We start from the raw sequence: 13,288 nt of genomic DNA, 5'->3' as shown, positions 1-13,288 counted from the left end.
GTTTGACAGCTCTCCAGCTGCTGACATATCTAACAAATAAAATCCATAGAGTGACAGCAGTTCTGTCTCTGCATTGCTCTCAGCTTTTCCTGTCTGACTTGCAAAAATCCCGCAAACTTCCCACAGAGGAGAGTCCTGGACTGGAACAGGATGGATGCTAGCTCTCTCCTTTGACCAAGAAGGGAAAAACATCTTGAACAGGTCTTCACTCTTTAAATAGAAACTATGTTGCACATAGGAAAGCATTCAATGGCTTCACCTCTAGTTATGAAAAACCAACTTGCTCCTCTTATTTTTTCCAACGATAAAGCATAACTCACTTTTTTTTTTTTTCAGCCAATGAGATACATCTCATTCATACATTTTCACTTTCAGAAATTCAAACCACCACTTCAACCTCAAGCCCAACAAACTTTAGGATAATACACCAAAAATTCCCTGCACATGTACTTCTTTTTTTAAAACTCCACAATACTTTAGTAGGCTATTACAGCACGATTTGTCATGCACTTTATCTGTCATTTCTGCTTCTTTTTTGTTTTGTTTTTGTTTTTTCGCAAAATAACCCTATAGTGTAGATCTGCCATCATGTAACTTGGCTGATAGCTTTTTCTTTTCTCAGTCGTCATCCACATCGTCCCCCTCGGACTCGTCTCTCTTCTCGTACATTTTATCCCTCTGCCTTTCCTGGATCTCCTTCATCTCCTCTGCATATCTGCAGAAAGCTCCTCCAAATTTGCTCCAGGCTTTGAACGGGATGGTGATAGAGTTCCTGTAGCTCGGCTTAACCTCGCTCACGCGCAGGAACACGCCGTATTTGTTGGACCCAACGTCGAAAAAGAACCGTTTAGAGTCCACCATGATGGAGGTGCCCTCGGGAAGCTCGCCGTAGCCCCCGGCGGCCATGCCCCCGGTCATCTCCTCGTCGTCTCCCCCGTAATCATCTATGAGCTTAGCAAGGGCGTCTCTAAACTCTATTAACCCCTGTGCCGGAAGGGCTATGGTCTGGCCGGCCAGCATGCCGCCCACTGGGCCCCCCACTCCAAAGCTAGGTCCGCGGTTTACGGTTTGCCGTATCCGGAGGAACCTCCCCCGCTGGTTCTCTTTCAAGTCCAGGTAGTACTTGCGATTTTCCCGGACAAGAAACTCGCTCTTAAGAGCTCGCCTCGGCCCACCGTCTTCACCCGCGGTAGCTTGTGCTATTTGCTCCGGACTGCTAGGGCCCAGCTGGGCGTAGTGCTCGATGAAATCCCCGAGATAGTCACGGAACTCCGCCGCAACTGACAGCGAGAGGGTCAGGCGACTTTTAGAGCCCCCAGCCCCGACCTCGGCGATTTTAATGAACCTGCCCTTGTTGTTCTGCTTGACGTCCAGATAGAAGCGCTTGTTCTGGATGTCCAGACGCTTTGACGCCAGTTCTTGGGTTTCCTGGTCCCTCTGGAAGTGTTGGAAGCCACCTCCTCCCCCGCTACTACCTCCGCGCTCACTCCCGCTGTCGCCATCCGCCATCTTCAGCTCCACCATTCGGCTTCTGCCCCTCTCTCCTGCGTAGCTGCTTTCTGCGTGCACTCAGCCAGCGCGGGCCTCCTTCCCGTGCATCATGGGTGCCCTTCGGGGGACGTTGTGATTGGTCCAGCTAACTGCCTGTTTCACTAGTTCACACGATTACGGCATTCCTATTGGTCCGCCGGTATTGTAAGCCGTGCCCACCTGTAATATTTTTCTCTAGCTATTGGTTCAGACTGAAGTTCCGTTTACGTCTTGTAAAACTTTTTTAATCCCGATTGTGAAATCGTCTTGGTTAGAACATGATGAAATCTGGGTTGTTGTTTTTTTCACAATTATACTTTTGCATTTTAGTTAAATTTCGAAATGGACATTTCCAAGCTATTTATATATGTGAAAAATAGCTAGATAAACTAGTACAGTACACCACATAATAATAATCGTTCTTTGTTGAGATGGATCTCATGTTGTTTCACAAGTCTGTGAAAATACACTACCCTTGATAAGTAGATTACATGTTTTGTGTGCACAATTTTACATAAAATGAACAATACCTCATTACAACTGTTCAACATCCACATTCTTACTTATGTACACCAACAAAATAAAATAGCAAAGAATGACTTTGGAAAACAAGGGGGGAAGAAAGAAGAAACAAGGGGTGAAGAGGAATAAACGGAAGGCTGGGGAACAAGAGAAAAGAATATGAAGGGGAGAATTAAGAGGAGGGAGGTGAGAGTGAAAAGAAAAGAAAACAGAGAGAAGATGGAGAATAAGAAGAAAATAATAATGGTGAATTCTACTCTACAGCAGCTTGTCACGTCTGAATGTTTCATTTACTCCATTGTTATTGCATTTCCCGGACCTGCCAGAAGATGTCAGTATAAATCCTAAACAAAGACTCTAATCCACCCCACTGGAAAGCTTTAGAAAATGGTAACGGATGCAAAGATTTTGAAACTTTTAACTGTATTTTCGTAAGTTTTACGGCGTTTTCTATAGATAAAAACTGTTCACCGCATTGCCATTCATACTTTGCCAAAGTTATTGATTAAGAGATGTTTGATGTTTGTTGTTGTAAATAACAGTTTGTTTTTTGGTGAATTCTCAATAAATGAACTTCATATTTTATAATCACGGGACGGCCTGTGCAAGCACTATCATAACTTTTTCTGCAATCTTACATATTTGTCATATCATTTCACGACACGATCAAAGTTGGCTGTATGTGGCCCATTATGTAAAATGTGTTTGACATCCCTGTTGTAACTGGGTCTCAGTCATCCAAGTCGTGGCAGTCTTAAGCATTTGAAATAAGTAAACCATAGTTTGTTTGTTTGTTTGTTTTTATGTCACCTCAATCTTTACTTATAAAATAACAGTTGTGCCAGTGGAGCCTGTCAGAAAAGGATTATAGCAAGATAGCAATCAAGATGTCAAGGACGATAGGTTTTTAAAAATGCGGCCACCAGGGAGCATCATTAGAATGTTAAACCCTTTGCGAAAATAAATGCATCTGATCTTGTTTCTATATAGGTGTCTGAGGTCCTTTAACAAGAAATAAATGACATATAATGTGCTGTTGTCTGCTATATAAACATGCAGCGTAGCACATCTAGACATTAACTTATCTTTCTGTCAGCTAATTGCTTAAACACAATGCTCAGAAATCAATACTTTTGGCAAAAAAATCCAAAAGCATAAGGTATCCAAGGGAATATTGTGCTGTCAGGCACGCGAAAAGAATGTTTTTCTTATGAATAACTCAAAACAGTCCAGTTCTGTGGAAAAGAAGGAGGGCTTCAGTAATCTCAGTCGGGTGGGAGGTCTGCCATTTTGGGTACAGTAGGAGTGGCCCTACTCTGACAGTCTGGGTAGGAATTCTGGTGGTGTCTTTAAATTTTGCCAAAGCATATAGTTAAGGCTCCATCAAGTGACCCTGAATCCTCTCTTAAAATATCTATAGGCTATAAAATAGTTATAGGCTATAGGCTAGGACTATTTTAGCCATGGTCTGCTCAGAAATCAATACTTAAAAAGAGCAAAAAATCCAAAGGGCTCAGTATTTTACAACTCTTAACATATTGCTCTTGCCTGCTATACATTTTGTATACGATTCAAAACAAACTCACAAAAGACATGTACTTATTCTTTAACTCCCACTACACGATGAAACACAAACCTGGAGTTATCAGGAACTTAACCCACAGAGCAGAGAATGTTCCCTCTAAGGCAGAGGGTAAAAATAGGGGGAACACGCACACAAATAGATACCACTTAATAATCAGCTGAGATCCATAGGAAAGAACCTCAAAGATTAACCAGGGAGAAACAGCCAGGATGTCTTTCCTATTGTCCCCAAGTCACTGTTGGTCATCAAATAGTTCTAATATTATAGGATGTTACCCTACAATATAAAGTGCCTCGAAGGTCACTGTTGGTGCTTATAATGAAAGTCCTCCTCGTTACTTAGGTCTGCTTTGAGTCTTTTATTTTAATCTAGCCACTGCATGCCATCCTATTTAAATAAAACTGAATGAAAATGAAATGGTTGGTGTGAAGTGGCTTTGTATACACAAAATTAAACTGAATTAAATGTTTGACTGTTAGATGAGAAAAAAAGATCAGATAATCTGATAAGAATCTAATCATTATTATTTATTTGAATAATATTTACACTGACATAAATCCAACAGTGACATAACAACAGAAATTTAAAAAATGAAATTTAATTACATTCAAACTATACATGAATTACAAACAGACGTTATTGCACACTGCCCTGTTTGATTGTTGATTCAAGCTTCAAAGCAGTATTTTTGCCATGTTTCTAATAACGCATTTTATTTTATTCAAAAATCAAATCAAAAACTTCTCCCTTTGTCTAAGTCAAAATATCACAGCTGAGATTACATTACAGAAGAATGTCTGCATGTGATTTTCAGTAATATGGAGGATAAGTTGGGTAGGACTCTCTGAGGTGAGATGTGGCAGAGGGCACCATGACTCCTGAGAGGCTGCTGTACTGGTAGAAAGAGTCCATGGGCAGAGTGGCGACGCTGGGCAGAGGGGAACTGAACTGCACATGACTGCGTGGATAGATGTAGGAGGTGGCAGCCGGGCCCTCAGGTGCTACTGCTGCTGCTGAGTGGTATCTTGGGTATGGCCCTGGCCTGTATGCCTGTAGCTCAGGGTAATGAATGAACTGTGGGGCAACACTGGCCTGGCAGACATTAGCCTGGCATGCCTGAGCCAGAGCATCCTGCATGGTTCTCTTTACCTTCATCCGTCTGTTCTGGAACCAGTTTCTGATCTGTGATGAAAACAGAAAATTTAAGATATAAGAAACATTTTTAAAATACAAGACATAATGAAATAAAACATAAGTAATGTTAATTTTCTGTTAGTGAACAGTAGAGCATGATTATTTTAGAGTACTAATTATTTTTTTAACTGCTAAAAGTAGTACATGGTTTTGAAGGTCAGTAGCTGCTATCATATAGGTGCTCATGAGAGCTGATCTCTTGGCAGTTTCTTTTTGAAATTTGCTGCTGTTTCTGATTATTATAGATTTATCATAAATTGAATATCCAGCAGCACCAGGTTCATGAATTCATGATGTCAAGTATTGATACTGGGGGTGGTTACCTGTTTATCAGACAGGTGGAGTTTTTTGCGGAGTTCTGCCTTAGATTGCGTCCCCAGATAAGCACTTATGCTGAAAGCCTTCTCCAGGCTACTGATCTGCTCTGCTGTGAAAGCTGTCCGGGGCCTCCGACCCACTAGAGGAGATGGAGGTGATTTTGAGATGGCTTGAGCTGAAGGGGAGAGAGACTGTCCACCTTCGCTCTCATATCCTGAGGTCTCCTCCTCTGTCCCACTGCTGAAACCAACCTCAGTCACTGGAAACAGAAAGTGAGAAAGAAAGAAACTTAAAATCTGTTCTTCTCATTACGTCGATTTAGACATATTCTGGTATTTTACTTGAGTAGTTTACAAAGCACTTTATTAATTTCAGAGTATTTAACCACATACTGTTAACTGGATGGAAATTCAGCTATAAAAATGTCCAAGTTTTTATTGCAGTTTATTTATAGGTTACGAAACACATCTGCATTGCATCACTGATACATTTATCAACTTATATTCTTCTAATTAATACACGAATATTAGTTAGGTAAAAAGTACTCTAATAACAATAAAGCTGCATAAATGGTTTTTTTCTACTAAAGTAAATAAGATTTTAAAAAAAAAAAAAAAAGATCAAATAATTAAGACAACTAAAGTAACTGTGTACCCAGGAGCGCTAATATGCAATGAAAACGTAAAAAATTAAAATTAAGAAAAATATTTTAAAAAATGATCGATGTTCTCTGAGATGTTCATATTTGCATTCAGCTGAAATGTAGTTAAATGTGAAGTTATGTTTAGGAAAAAAATTCAAAATGCACATTTACACAGAACTAATAGCTGTTTTAATGTAAATGCACTTTTTTCTGTAATTCACTTTTAAATAGACTTTACATTGAAATTGGAGTCTGGGATTTTGGCTCATTATGAACTCTTACCTTGGCTATTGGGAGCGGTTTGTTGCTGGAGAATACTCTGGCTGTATGCTTCAAGGGCCTGACTCCTGTTTTCTTGCTTTTTCTGCTTAGGGATATTCTCTGACTTCTGCCTGCAATAAAAACCAGGCAGACTCTCAGAAAGCGTCCCACAGGCTGTAGGTCCGGAGACAGTTATGGTGCTGGTCTCTGATCCTTCTTGCTGGCTGCTCTGGGCCATCCACTCAATAGAAAAATGTCCATTCATGGCTGCTGAGGAGGAATCCGTTTGTCCTGAAGCTTGGAGAATTATGACTACCTCATCTACAACCTGCTTGTATTTATAGAAGACATCCCACCTCATATCAACCTCCCTCAACCCGAAGATCAAAGCACACATCCTCCCCTCCCTGCAGTCCAGCCCTCCTTTAGTTTTCACAACTTGAGTAATTAAGACGTCCCATTCAGTCTCAATGAGGCTGTTACAACAAGGCTCCAGTGAGTCTGGAAAGGACCCCCTACCCACCCTCTTTCCCACTCTTCACATAGATAATACAGTCACTTCGCCCCAAACTGTCTCCATCTCTTCCACAACCATATCCACCCTATTAAAAAATTAACCTTCTGCAGTTTTTTAGGGAGTCGTTTTTTTCCACTTGGGGTGAGTGAAGAACTTTAAAATACTAGTGTCAGCCCTCATTTCTTTATATTTTTCCCCAAGAAGCAAGATATTGTTGTAAATCTTTACAGTGGTCTTGATCAAAGATTACCTAGGCTTTCTGAAGGCTTTTAAACATTAAAAAGACACCTACTTCAAGGGATGAACCAGTGTTCTGTCTACATATAAAAGACAACTTTGCAATAGACAACTTTGTCTTTAGGCACTTTGTTACTGGCAGCTTGTCACAAAAATACACCATTTGTTCCCATTTCTTTAGCTGAATTCCCAAAACAACATAATTTGACAGACATAAAACAATATTTTTGCAACAAGGCAAATCCAAAGATTTAGCAGCTGTAAATTTGACACATTTGGCAATGGTGTGCAGTGTAACAATTGAAGGATTTTCTGCTTTCTGAATATCTTGATTTATTGTGTAAAACAGTCTGTCTCAGCCAATCTCAGTCTAAAAATAAAGGATGTAGGCTGGATTAAAATTCAAACAATTGTATACATATGCTTGTATCTCCAAATATTACCCATTCCTGCATTTACCATTTGCAGAGCACCTTCCTTACACATATAAACGTAGTGAAAGAAATTACTGCCTAACAACTTATCATAAGATAAAAGAACAAAAAAACAAGAAAATTGGATCAAAGCTGAATAAAAACAAGAAGAATACAATTGCCAAATGTAACAAAATATTTGAGCATTATTAATATCCCGTTTTTGCTGATAATTTTGTAATCTTTGCTTCTTTCTTTCTTTCTTTCTTTCTTTCTTTCTTTCTTTCTTTCTTTCTTTCTTTCTTTCTTTCTTTTCGAAGAAACGTTCATGGCCTTTAATCTCCTCAAAGGTTGTATGCTAAACTGCTCATCGTGTCCAGTAATTTCAGATGAAGCACCAACAATTTAACTTCTTTGTTTAAAAAGCAGCTTTTCGGGTTTCAGGTTAATAATCATGACAATGAGCTGTGAGTGACTGAAAACGGGGACAATGGCTTTTTCTGGGATGATCCCAAGATAAAAGAGTGTTCACACAGCGCACTAACAGTGATCCTTTTATAGCTTATTTCATCATGACTTATCTGTAGTTGATAAAGAACTGATGTTGTAATGTTTTTAGACCATTTTAAAAGTTTAATTTAAAAATATTCGCTCTTTCAACTGTCAAATGATGAGTGAAAAATAAGCTCTCATATAAAAAGAGAGTAGCTAAAAGTTGGGGATATATCCCACTGAAATGTCTCGTAAAGTCACCAAACAAGAAAATACTTGCAAATATTTGAGGAAATGCACGTATTTGACAAAGCATAATATGCAGATACGCAGAGTGTAACTTTCCACCCCTGCTGATAGAAACTGGTTGGTCATCTCTTTTGTACCTCCTTAAATCACATCAAACTATGTGGGGATCAGTTAAGGTGGCTGATAATGAGTTGAAAATTATGATCCCAGCTGTGAAGTGGCTGTTAACATCAGCCCCGCCGCCCTGATAGACCCCGAGACTGACTGAGAGGAAGAGGTGTGTGTTGGGGGCGGGGGGATGTTTTATGTGTAAATGTTAAGTATTTTGTGTTGTTTAGAGGTTTTAGTCGATAACGTAGCACTCCCATTGATAAGATAATGACAGTGAGCTCTGGTGGTGATCACAGAATGGATTCGAGGCTGTGCGCTCAAGCTGACCCTCCGTCTGTGCGCGCAGTGGAGGGGAGAGCCGTGCTAATAGTTCATTACCTACTGAAACTGGAACACTTCAAAGGCTCTCAATGCTTTGATACCAACACACCCAACATGAAACAAAAGAGAACTAACACCTTAAAGCCTGTTAATATCTTCTGGAGGCTTTTCAAACCCAATAAAGTCATACTCGGGTAATGGTGCTGTCAGTGGCGCTAACAAGCACGAATATGCCTTCACTTTAACTCTTTAACTTCTCTGTAATGACTGTGGTCGTGTAAAGGTATTCGAATGGAGGACTTTTATTAGTAGTAAAACGATTTCCATGTGCACTTTTACTTATCTGAATAATGTGAGTAATTCTTCCGACACTACTGCAACAGTATAATGTACTGTTGTATTTTGCAGTGCTGTAAAGTAATGCCGGTGTTCCATGTACTCAAATACTTCTACATTACTTTTTTTAAGTGATACTGTGTTTTTTAATCCTTTATATGTATCGTAGTTTTCATATTCGGATTAATAATAATGGTTATAATTAAAAATGTCGTCTTAAATTTGCACACGCGATAATGTAAATACCTGTTAAAGCTGTCATGGTCGCACTCTGCCATAACCTCCCTTACATTCTTGAAGTTTTACTCATTTAAAAAAAAGAACCAAAACCCATATTATACAAAGGTTAACAAACAATTGGTTCTAGTGTCAAACAATAGTAAAATTGGTCAGTCTGATTAATTCACATTGATTATTTAATTTGCAGTAATATAGAGATCAATTGGAACTACCTCCCTGCATTAAGCACTTTTACTTTCATATCCCAAGTGCTTCTTGCTTATAGAGGTCTGAGTAAGTCTGATTATTGTTTAATGGTTGATTATATAGTCAGGTTTGTTTTTTTAAGGACTTTAAATGTGCATGTTATTTTACATTAAAAGCACAGGATCAACTCTTTATGAGCCTGATCACATCATTTAAAAACTAATCACTGTTAAAGCTCCATCTATGGCCTTCAACTTCAAAGAGTATCATTGTCCAAAGAGTAATTTACTATATTATAAAGATTTACTTTTTGTTCCTTAATCATCAGACATTAAATTTTTGAAGCTGAAAAATGTGTGGCCAAGAGAGAGCTGGAGTCTATCTAGGCTGCCACAAGGCAAGAGGGAGGAGACACCCTGTGAAGGTGCAGTGTAAAAATTAAAAAATCATTAATGGGAAAAAATGTTATAGTACTCACAAAAAAATGGGACTATGCACATGGTTCTGAGAACATGAAGCTCATTACATCATTTCAAACTTAGTTCAAAGAACAATCCAGTCATATGTCAGAACAGAAACGCCAGATTGAGGTGCATTTATTTATTGTCAGTTCAGCTAAACACTGTTTTACAGTTACATATATTTCTTTTGTTACATGTATCTGTGCGCTGATTTTCTCTGCAGTGTAAATTTGTTTAGTTTTGCTACATATGAAGCAAAATAAATAATATTTGTTATTGTGTACACATGTAGAACTATAAATGTTTAAGTACAGAACAGTTGTATGCATTTAAATATGTAACATGACCCCATAAAGTCAAAACATACAGTGTTTTGTATTTATTACATTAATATTTCTCCGACGCACCATCAATCCTGAGATTAAAACTGTGTGTGTTGTTTTTGTGAAGAGGTTTTGAGAAAAAATCTTTTGGGGAAATTACAACAACAACAACAACAACAGAAAAACTGTAGCTGGCTGATTGGTATTGTTAGGAGTTCAAAGGGGAGCTGGTCATTTGTTTTCTCCACTGCTGCCCGTCTGTCTGTCTGGATGCTATATGACCGGGTATCAGTGTCAGCTTGCTCCACCTCGTCACCTCCCTCCTGATCTGTCACAGGACGCAGTGCTTGACTTCTTTGATGTGAGGCCTGCTGAGGCAGACAGACCAGAAGCAGATGAGAGGCTAGGAGACGGGATGAAAACACAGCTGCAAGCAGAGACAGCGAGACATGTCAACAGTCTGTGTTTCTGTGACTCCAGCACTTAGAAACTCATTACATGATTCATAGGACTGTCAGAACAATGACAGACACACCTGTCTGACTACATAGTTACTTATGAGATATTAACTATGCAGTCAATGGGAGAGAACTTTGAGCACTTTAAAGTCAGTAAAGTAGCAGGAACACATCAGACTGTGTCCTGTTTACAGCCGGCTTTAGTTTTGGCTTAATGTTTGTATGTTTTATGTTTTGTTTTGTTGTTGTTGTTTTTGGTCAGATTAGAAATTAGAAAAAGATTAGAGGGACAGCTCCGGTTGTGTGGTTTGGAGTCACAAGGCTGAGATGTTTGGCAGATGTGCAGGGGACGGGTAATAATAAATAATAATAATGGATTGGATTTATATAGCGCTTTTCTAGGCACCCAAAGCGCTTTACAATACCACTATTCACTCATTCTCACATTCATACACTGGTGGAGGCAGCTACAGTTGTAGCCACAGCTGCCCTGGGGCAGACTGACAGAAGCGAGGCTGCCATATCACGCCATCGGCCCCTCTGGCCAACACCAGTAGGCAAGTAGGGTATATACTGAACAAAAGATGAATGTGGAGCTGCCAGGAAGGAGGGGAGGGTGAAGGAAGACATCAGTGAAGGTTCATGGATGTAGTGGAGGAGGCCATGCAGAGGGCTGATGTGACAGTGGGATAGGGTGGGTTACGGGTGTTCTAATATTTCAGTGAAGTCACTCATCTTTATTATCTGTTCAAACTTCAGCTGGGCCTGTTTTTTCCCTACTTGTTTCTTTAACAGGTAACATTAGTTTATTCAATGAAAGCATCTTCCTGCTCTCTGAACTTTAAGACCACTGGTCTCTGTTTGCTCACTTTAATCAAAACTTCACTGGTGTTGAGTCAGGTCCCAGCTTATTTTAACAAGATTATTATCTACCCAATTAAAAAATGACACAACAATACAAAATCAATTCTCTTCTTTCCTACTCTTTCCCAACTAATCAAAAGAAAAAAGGAACAACATATATATCTGCATATATGATTTGGAAAACTTTTACAGTAAATAACCTTTGGATTCTTGATCATTTTCGCTCTGACTTTCACAGATCTCGTTCTATGAAACAGCCCTTCTTGGAGTCTTCAGTCCATCTTAATATGAAGTGATGCAGGAAAATATTCTGTTCTGCTGATGTTGGACTCAACATCTGCCTTTGATGATGCTGACCAATCACTGGGTGTGATTGGTCAGAGACTGGGTGTTTGAAATGTTTCTTGTCATATCTGAGCAAACAATTCTTTTCTCTGGCAGGATTTTACAAGGTTTCCGACTGAGTATTCATATTTCACACTAAGAGTCTGAAACCTAAAGGAGAAAGTACCTTAGCAAACAGTGGCCCCGAGTCTCTGGAAGCCTCTGCTTGAGCTTGAGATCCATAGACTCAGAGGGAAAAGAAGGAAAGAACTCTTGGGTAACATTTTGTTTCAATCTTTTAGCATTTTTGTTGTAAATGTAACTTTTTGATATTTATGGCAAAGTATTTGTCATAAATATGGTAAATAGAGTTTTACTTATTTCTTCTTTTACTTTGGCTCCATGGGGTTTTACATGATCTCATCAGTCTCTGTTTACCTGTTCATGCTTTTTGTCCTGAAACACAGGTGGCAGCATGTTTATGAGGAGCATCACTAACTGAATAAAATGTTAAACAAACTGAAACAGATAGTAAGTTTTATTGTCTGTCAGTGTTCCTTATCCACGATGAAGGACTTGGTTATCCTTGCTGGCCCCAGTCTCAGACCACTGATGTCTGCTGGGGAACAGTCTCCTGCTGGCCCTGTCTTTGATTGACTCCATTCAGACCCTTTCATCTCTAATGGGCCTGTTTGCTGCTCTGTTATGGAAACAAACACACCTCGACCCACCTTCCCACTCCCATCCTCTCCTCCCCCGCAGTACCAGAGGGAGACTCATGTCCCAACAGAGCTGTTGTTCAGATCTCTATAATAAATATATGAGTCTTCATCATCCCCGGCCAAATCTCCAGTAAACTCATCTTCAGGACCAAGGCTTTGAAGATTCAAACTTCAAATCAAAAACTACAACACAGGTGTAAAGATCATAGGCATCACAACAGAGAATAAAGAGCTTTATGCACACACAGCATACTTACTGAATAATAATTTTGATAGTTTCTTGGAAATTACTGATAAGCCATAACTGATTGTTCTTTATAACAGATAGAGTGCAGCAGAAAATGGCTCATTATATTTCTGCCTCTTGTAGTAATTGGATTCTTCAAGGCTGTGATGACACCTAATAATCACTGAACTCTATTTCTGCCAGTCTCCAGTTGTTCCCCGCCCTGTCTGTAGCACAGTCAGCTAAAGTGTCCTTCCCTGTTCCATTGATCCCTATCAACCCCATCAAAGGCTCTGTGAGCTTTGAAGGGACCAGCAGGACTGGTCCTGGTGGATGAGCAGGCACTGCAACTTTTCTTATCAAACGGGGGATGCAGGGCAGCGTGGCTGACAAGTTTTCATTTCTCCCAAAAATCTATGAGCTGGAGCCAGTGTTCCGATGAAGCACACTTGAGACTTTTATGCAATGCTAGTGGGGAACATCCCTGCAACCATGAAATGTAAAAGAGAACAATGTGAGCCCTTTGAAATAAACTCCGTACTGAGTGGTGAAACAAACAACAAAAGTGACTGTCATAGGTTTAAGCCAAAAATACACAAAATAATATTTTTCAAGTCTGTGATAAGGTCTCATTATAGACCAGCAGCACAGGTGGAAATGTTTTAGAAGTGCTTCCCATAACTGCAGATCAGAGGAGTGCAGTGTTCCGCGGGAACTTTAAACACTGTCTGAGACAGTATTGTTTCAGATCAGCC

The 13,288-nt window shown here is 39.6% G+C and overlaps 2 protein-coding genes across 2 annotated transcripts; both read right to left on the bottom strand.

Moving 5' to 3' along the window:
- Positions 1-574: 574 nt before the first annotated feature.
- On the bottom strand, positions 575-1,509 carry purbb (purine-rich element binding protein Bb). The gene has a single exon (NM_001315545.1). It carries the CDS (start codon positions 1,507-1,509, stop codon positions 619-621), a length of 891 nt encoding a protein of 296 aa, NP_001302474.1. The 3' UTR covers positions 575-618.
- Positions 1,510-4,447: 2,938 nt separating this feature from the next.
- ved (ventrally expressed dharma/bozozok antagonist) lies at positions 4,448-6,318 on the bottom strand. The gene is made up of 3 exons (XM_005929033.1): positions 6,075-6,318; positions 5,155-5,408; positions 4,448-4,819 (listed from the first exon to the last, which is right to left on the bottom strand). The coding sequence occupies exons 1-3, from the start codon at positions 6,316-6,318 to the stop codon at positions 4,448-4,450; spliced, it is 870 nt and encodes a 289-aa protein (XP_005929095.1).
- Between the last annotated feature and the right edge of the window lie 6,970 nt (positions 6,319-13,288).

Source organism: Haplochromis burtoni, unplaced genomic scaffold (assembly GCF_018398535.1).
Source record: "Haplochromis burtoni strain Fernald_Lab_line unplaced genomic scaffold, NCSU_Asbu1 Contig_113, whole genome shotgun sequence".
Classification (NCBI taxonomy): domain Eukaryota; kingdom Metazoa; phylum Chordata; class Actinopteri; order Cichliformes; family Cichlidae; genus Haplochromis; species Haplochromis burtoni.
Note: the sequence above shows the minus strand (reverse complement) of the source record. Positions and strands in the feature narration are given on the sequence as shown.

What these genes read in the sequence shown, in the direction of transcription:
- purbb (NM_001315545.1), bottom strand. Translation starts at nt 1,509, where the DNA reads ATGGCGGATGGCGACAGCGGGAGTGAGCGCGGAGGTAGTAGCGGGGGA.
- ved (XM_005929033.1), bottom strand. Translation starts at nt 6,318, where the DNA reads ATGAATGGACATTTTTCTATTGAGTGGATGGCCCAGAGCAGCCAGCAA. An exon ending in AACCGCTCCCAATAGCCAAG is followed by an intron (nt 5,409 to 6,074) that starts GTAAGAGTTCAT and finishes TTCTGTTTCCAG; the next exon opens with TGACTGAGGTTGGTTTCAGC. An exon ending in TCCACCTGTCTGATAAACAG is followed by an intron (nt 4,820 to 5,154) that starts GTAACCACCCCC and finishes TTTTCATCACAG; the next exon opens with ATCAGAAACTGGTTCCAGAA.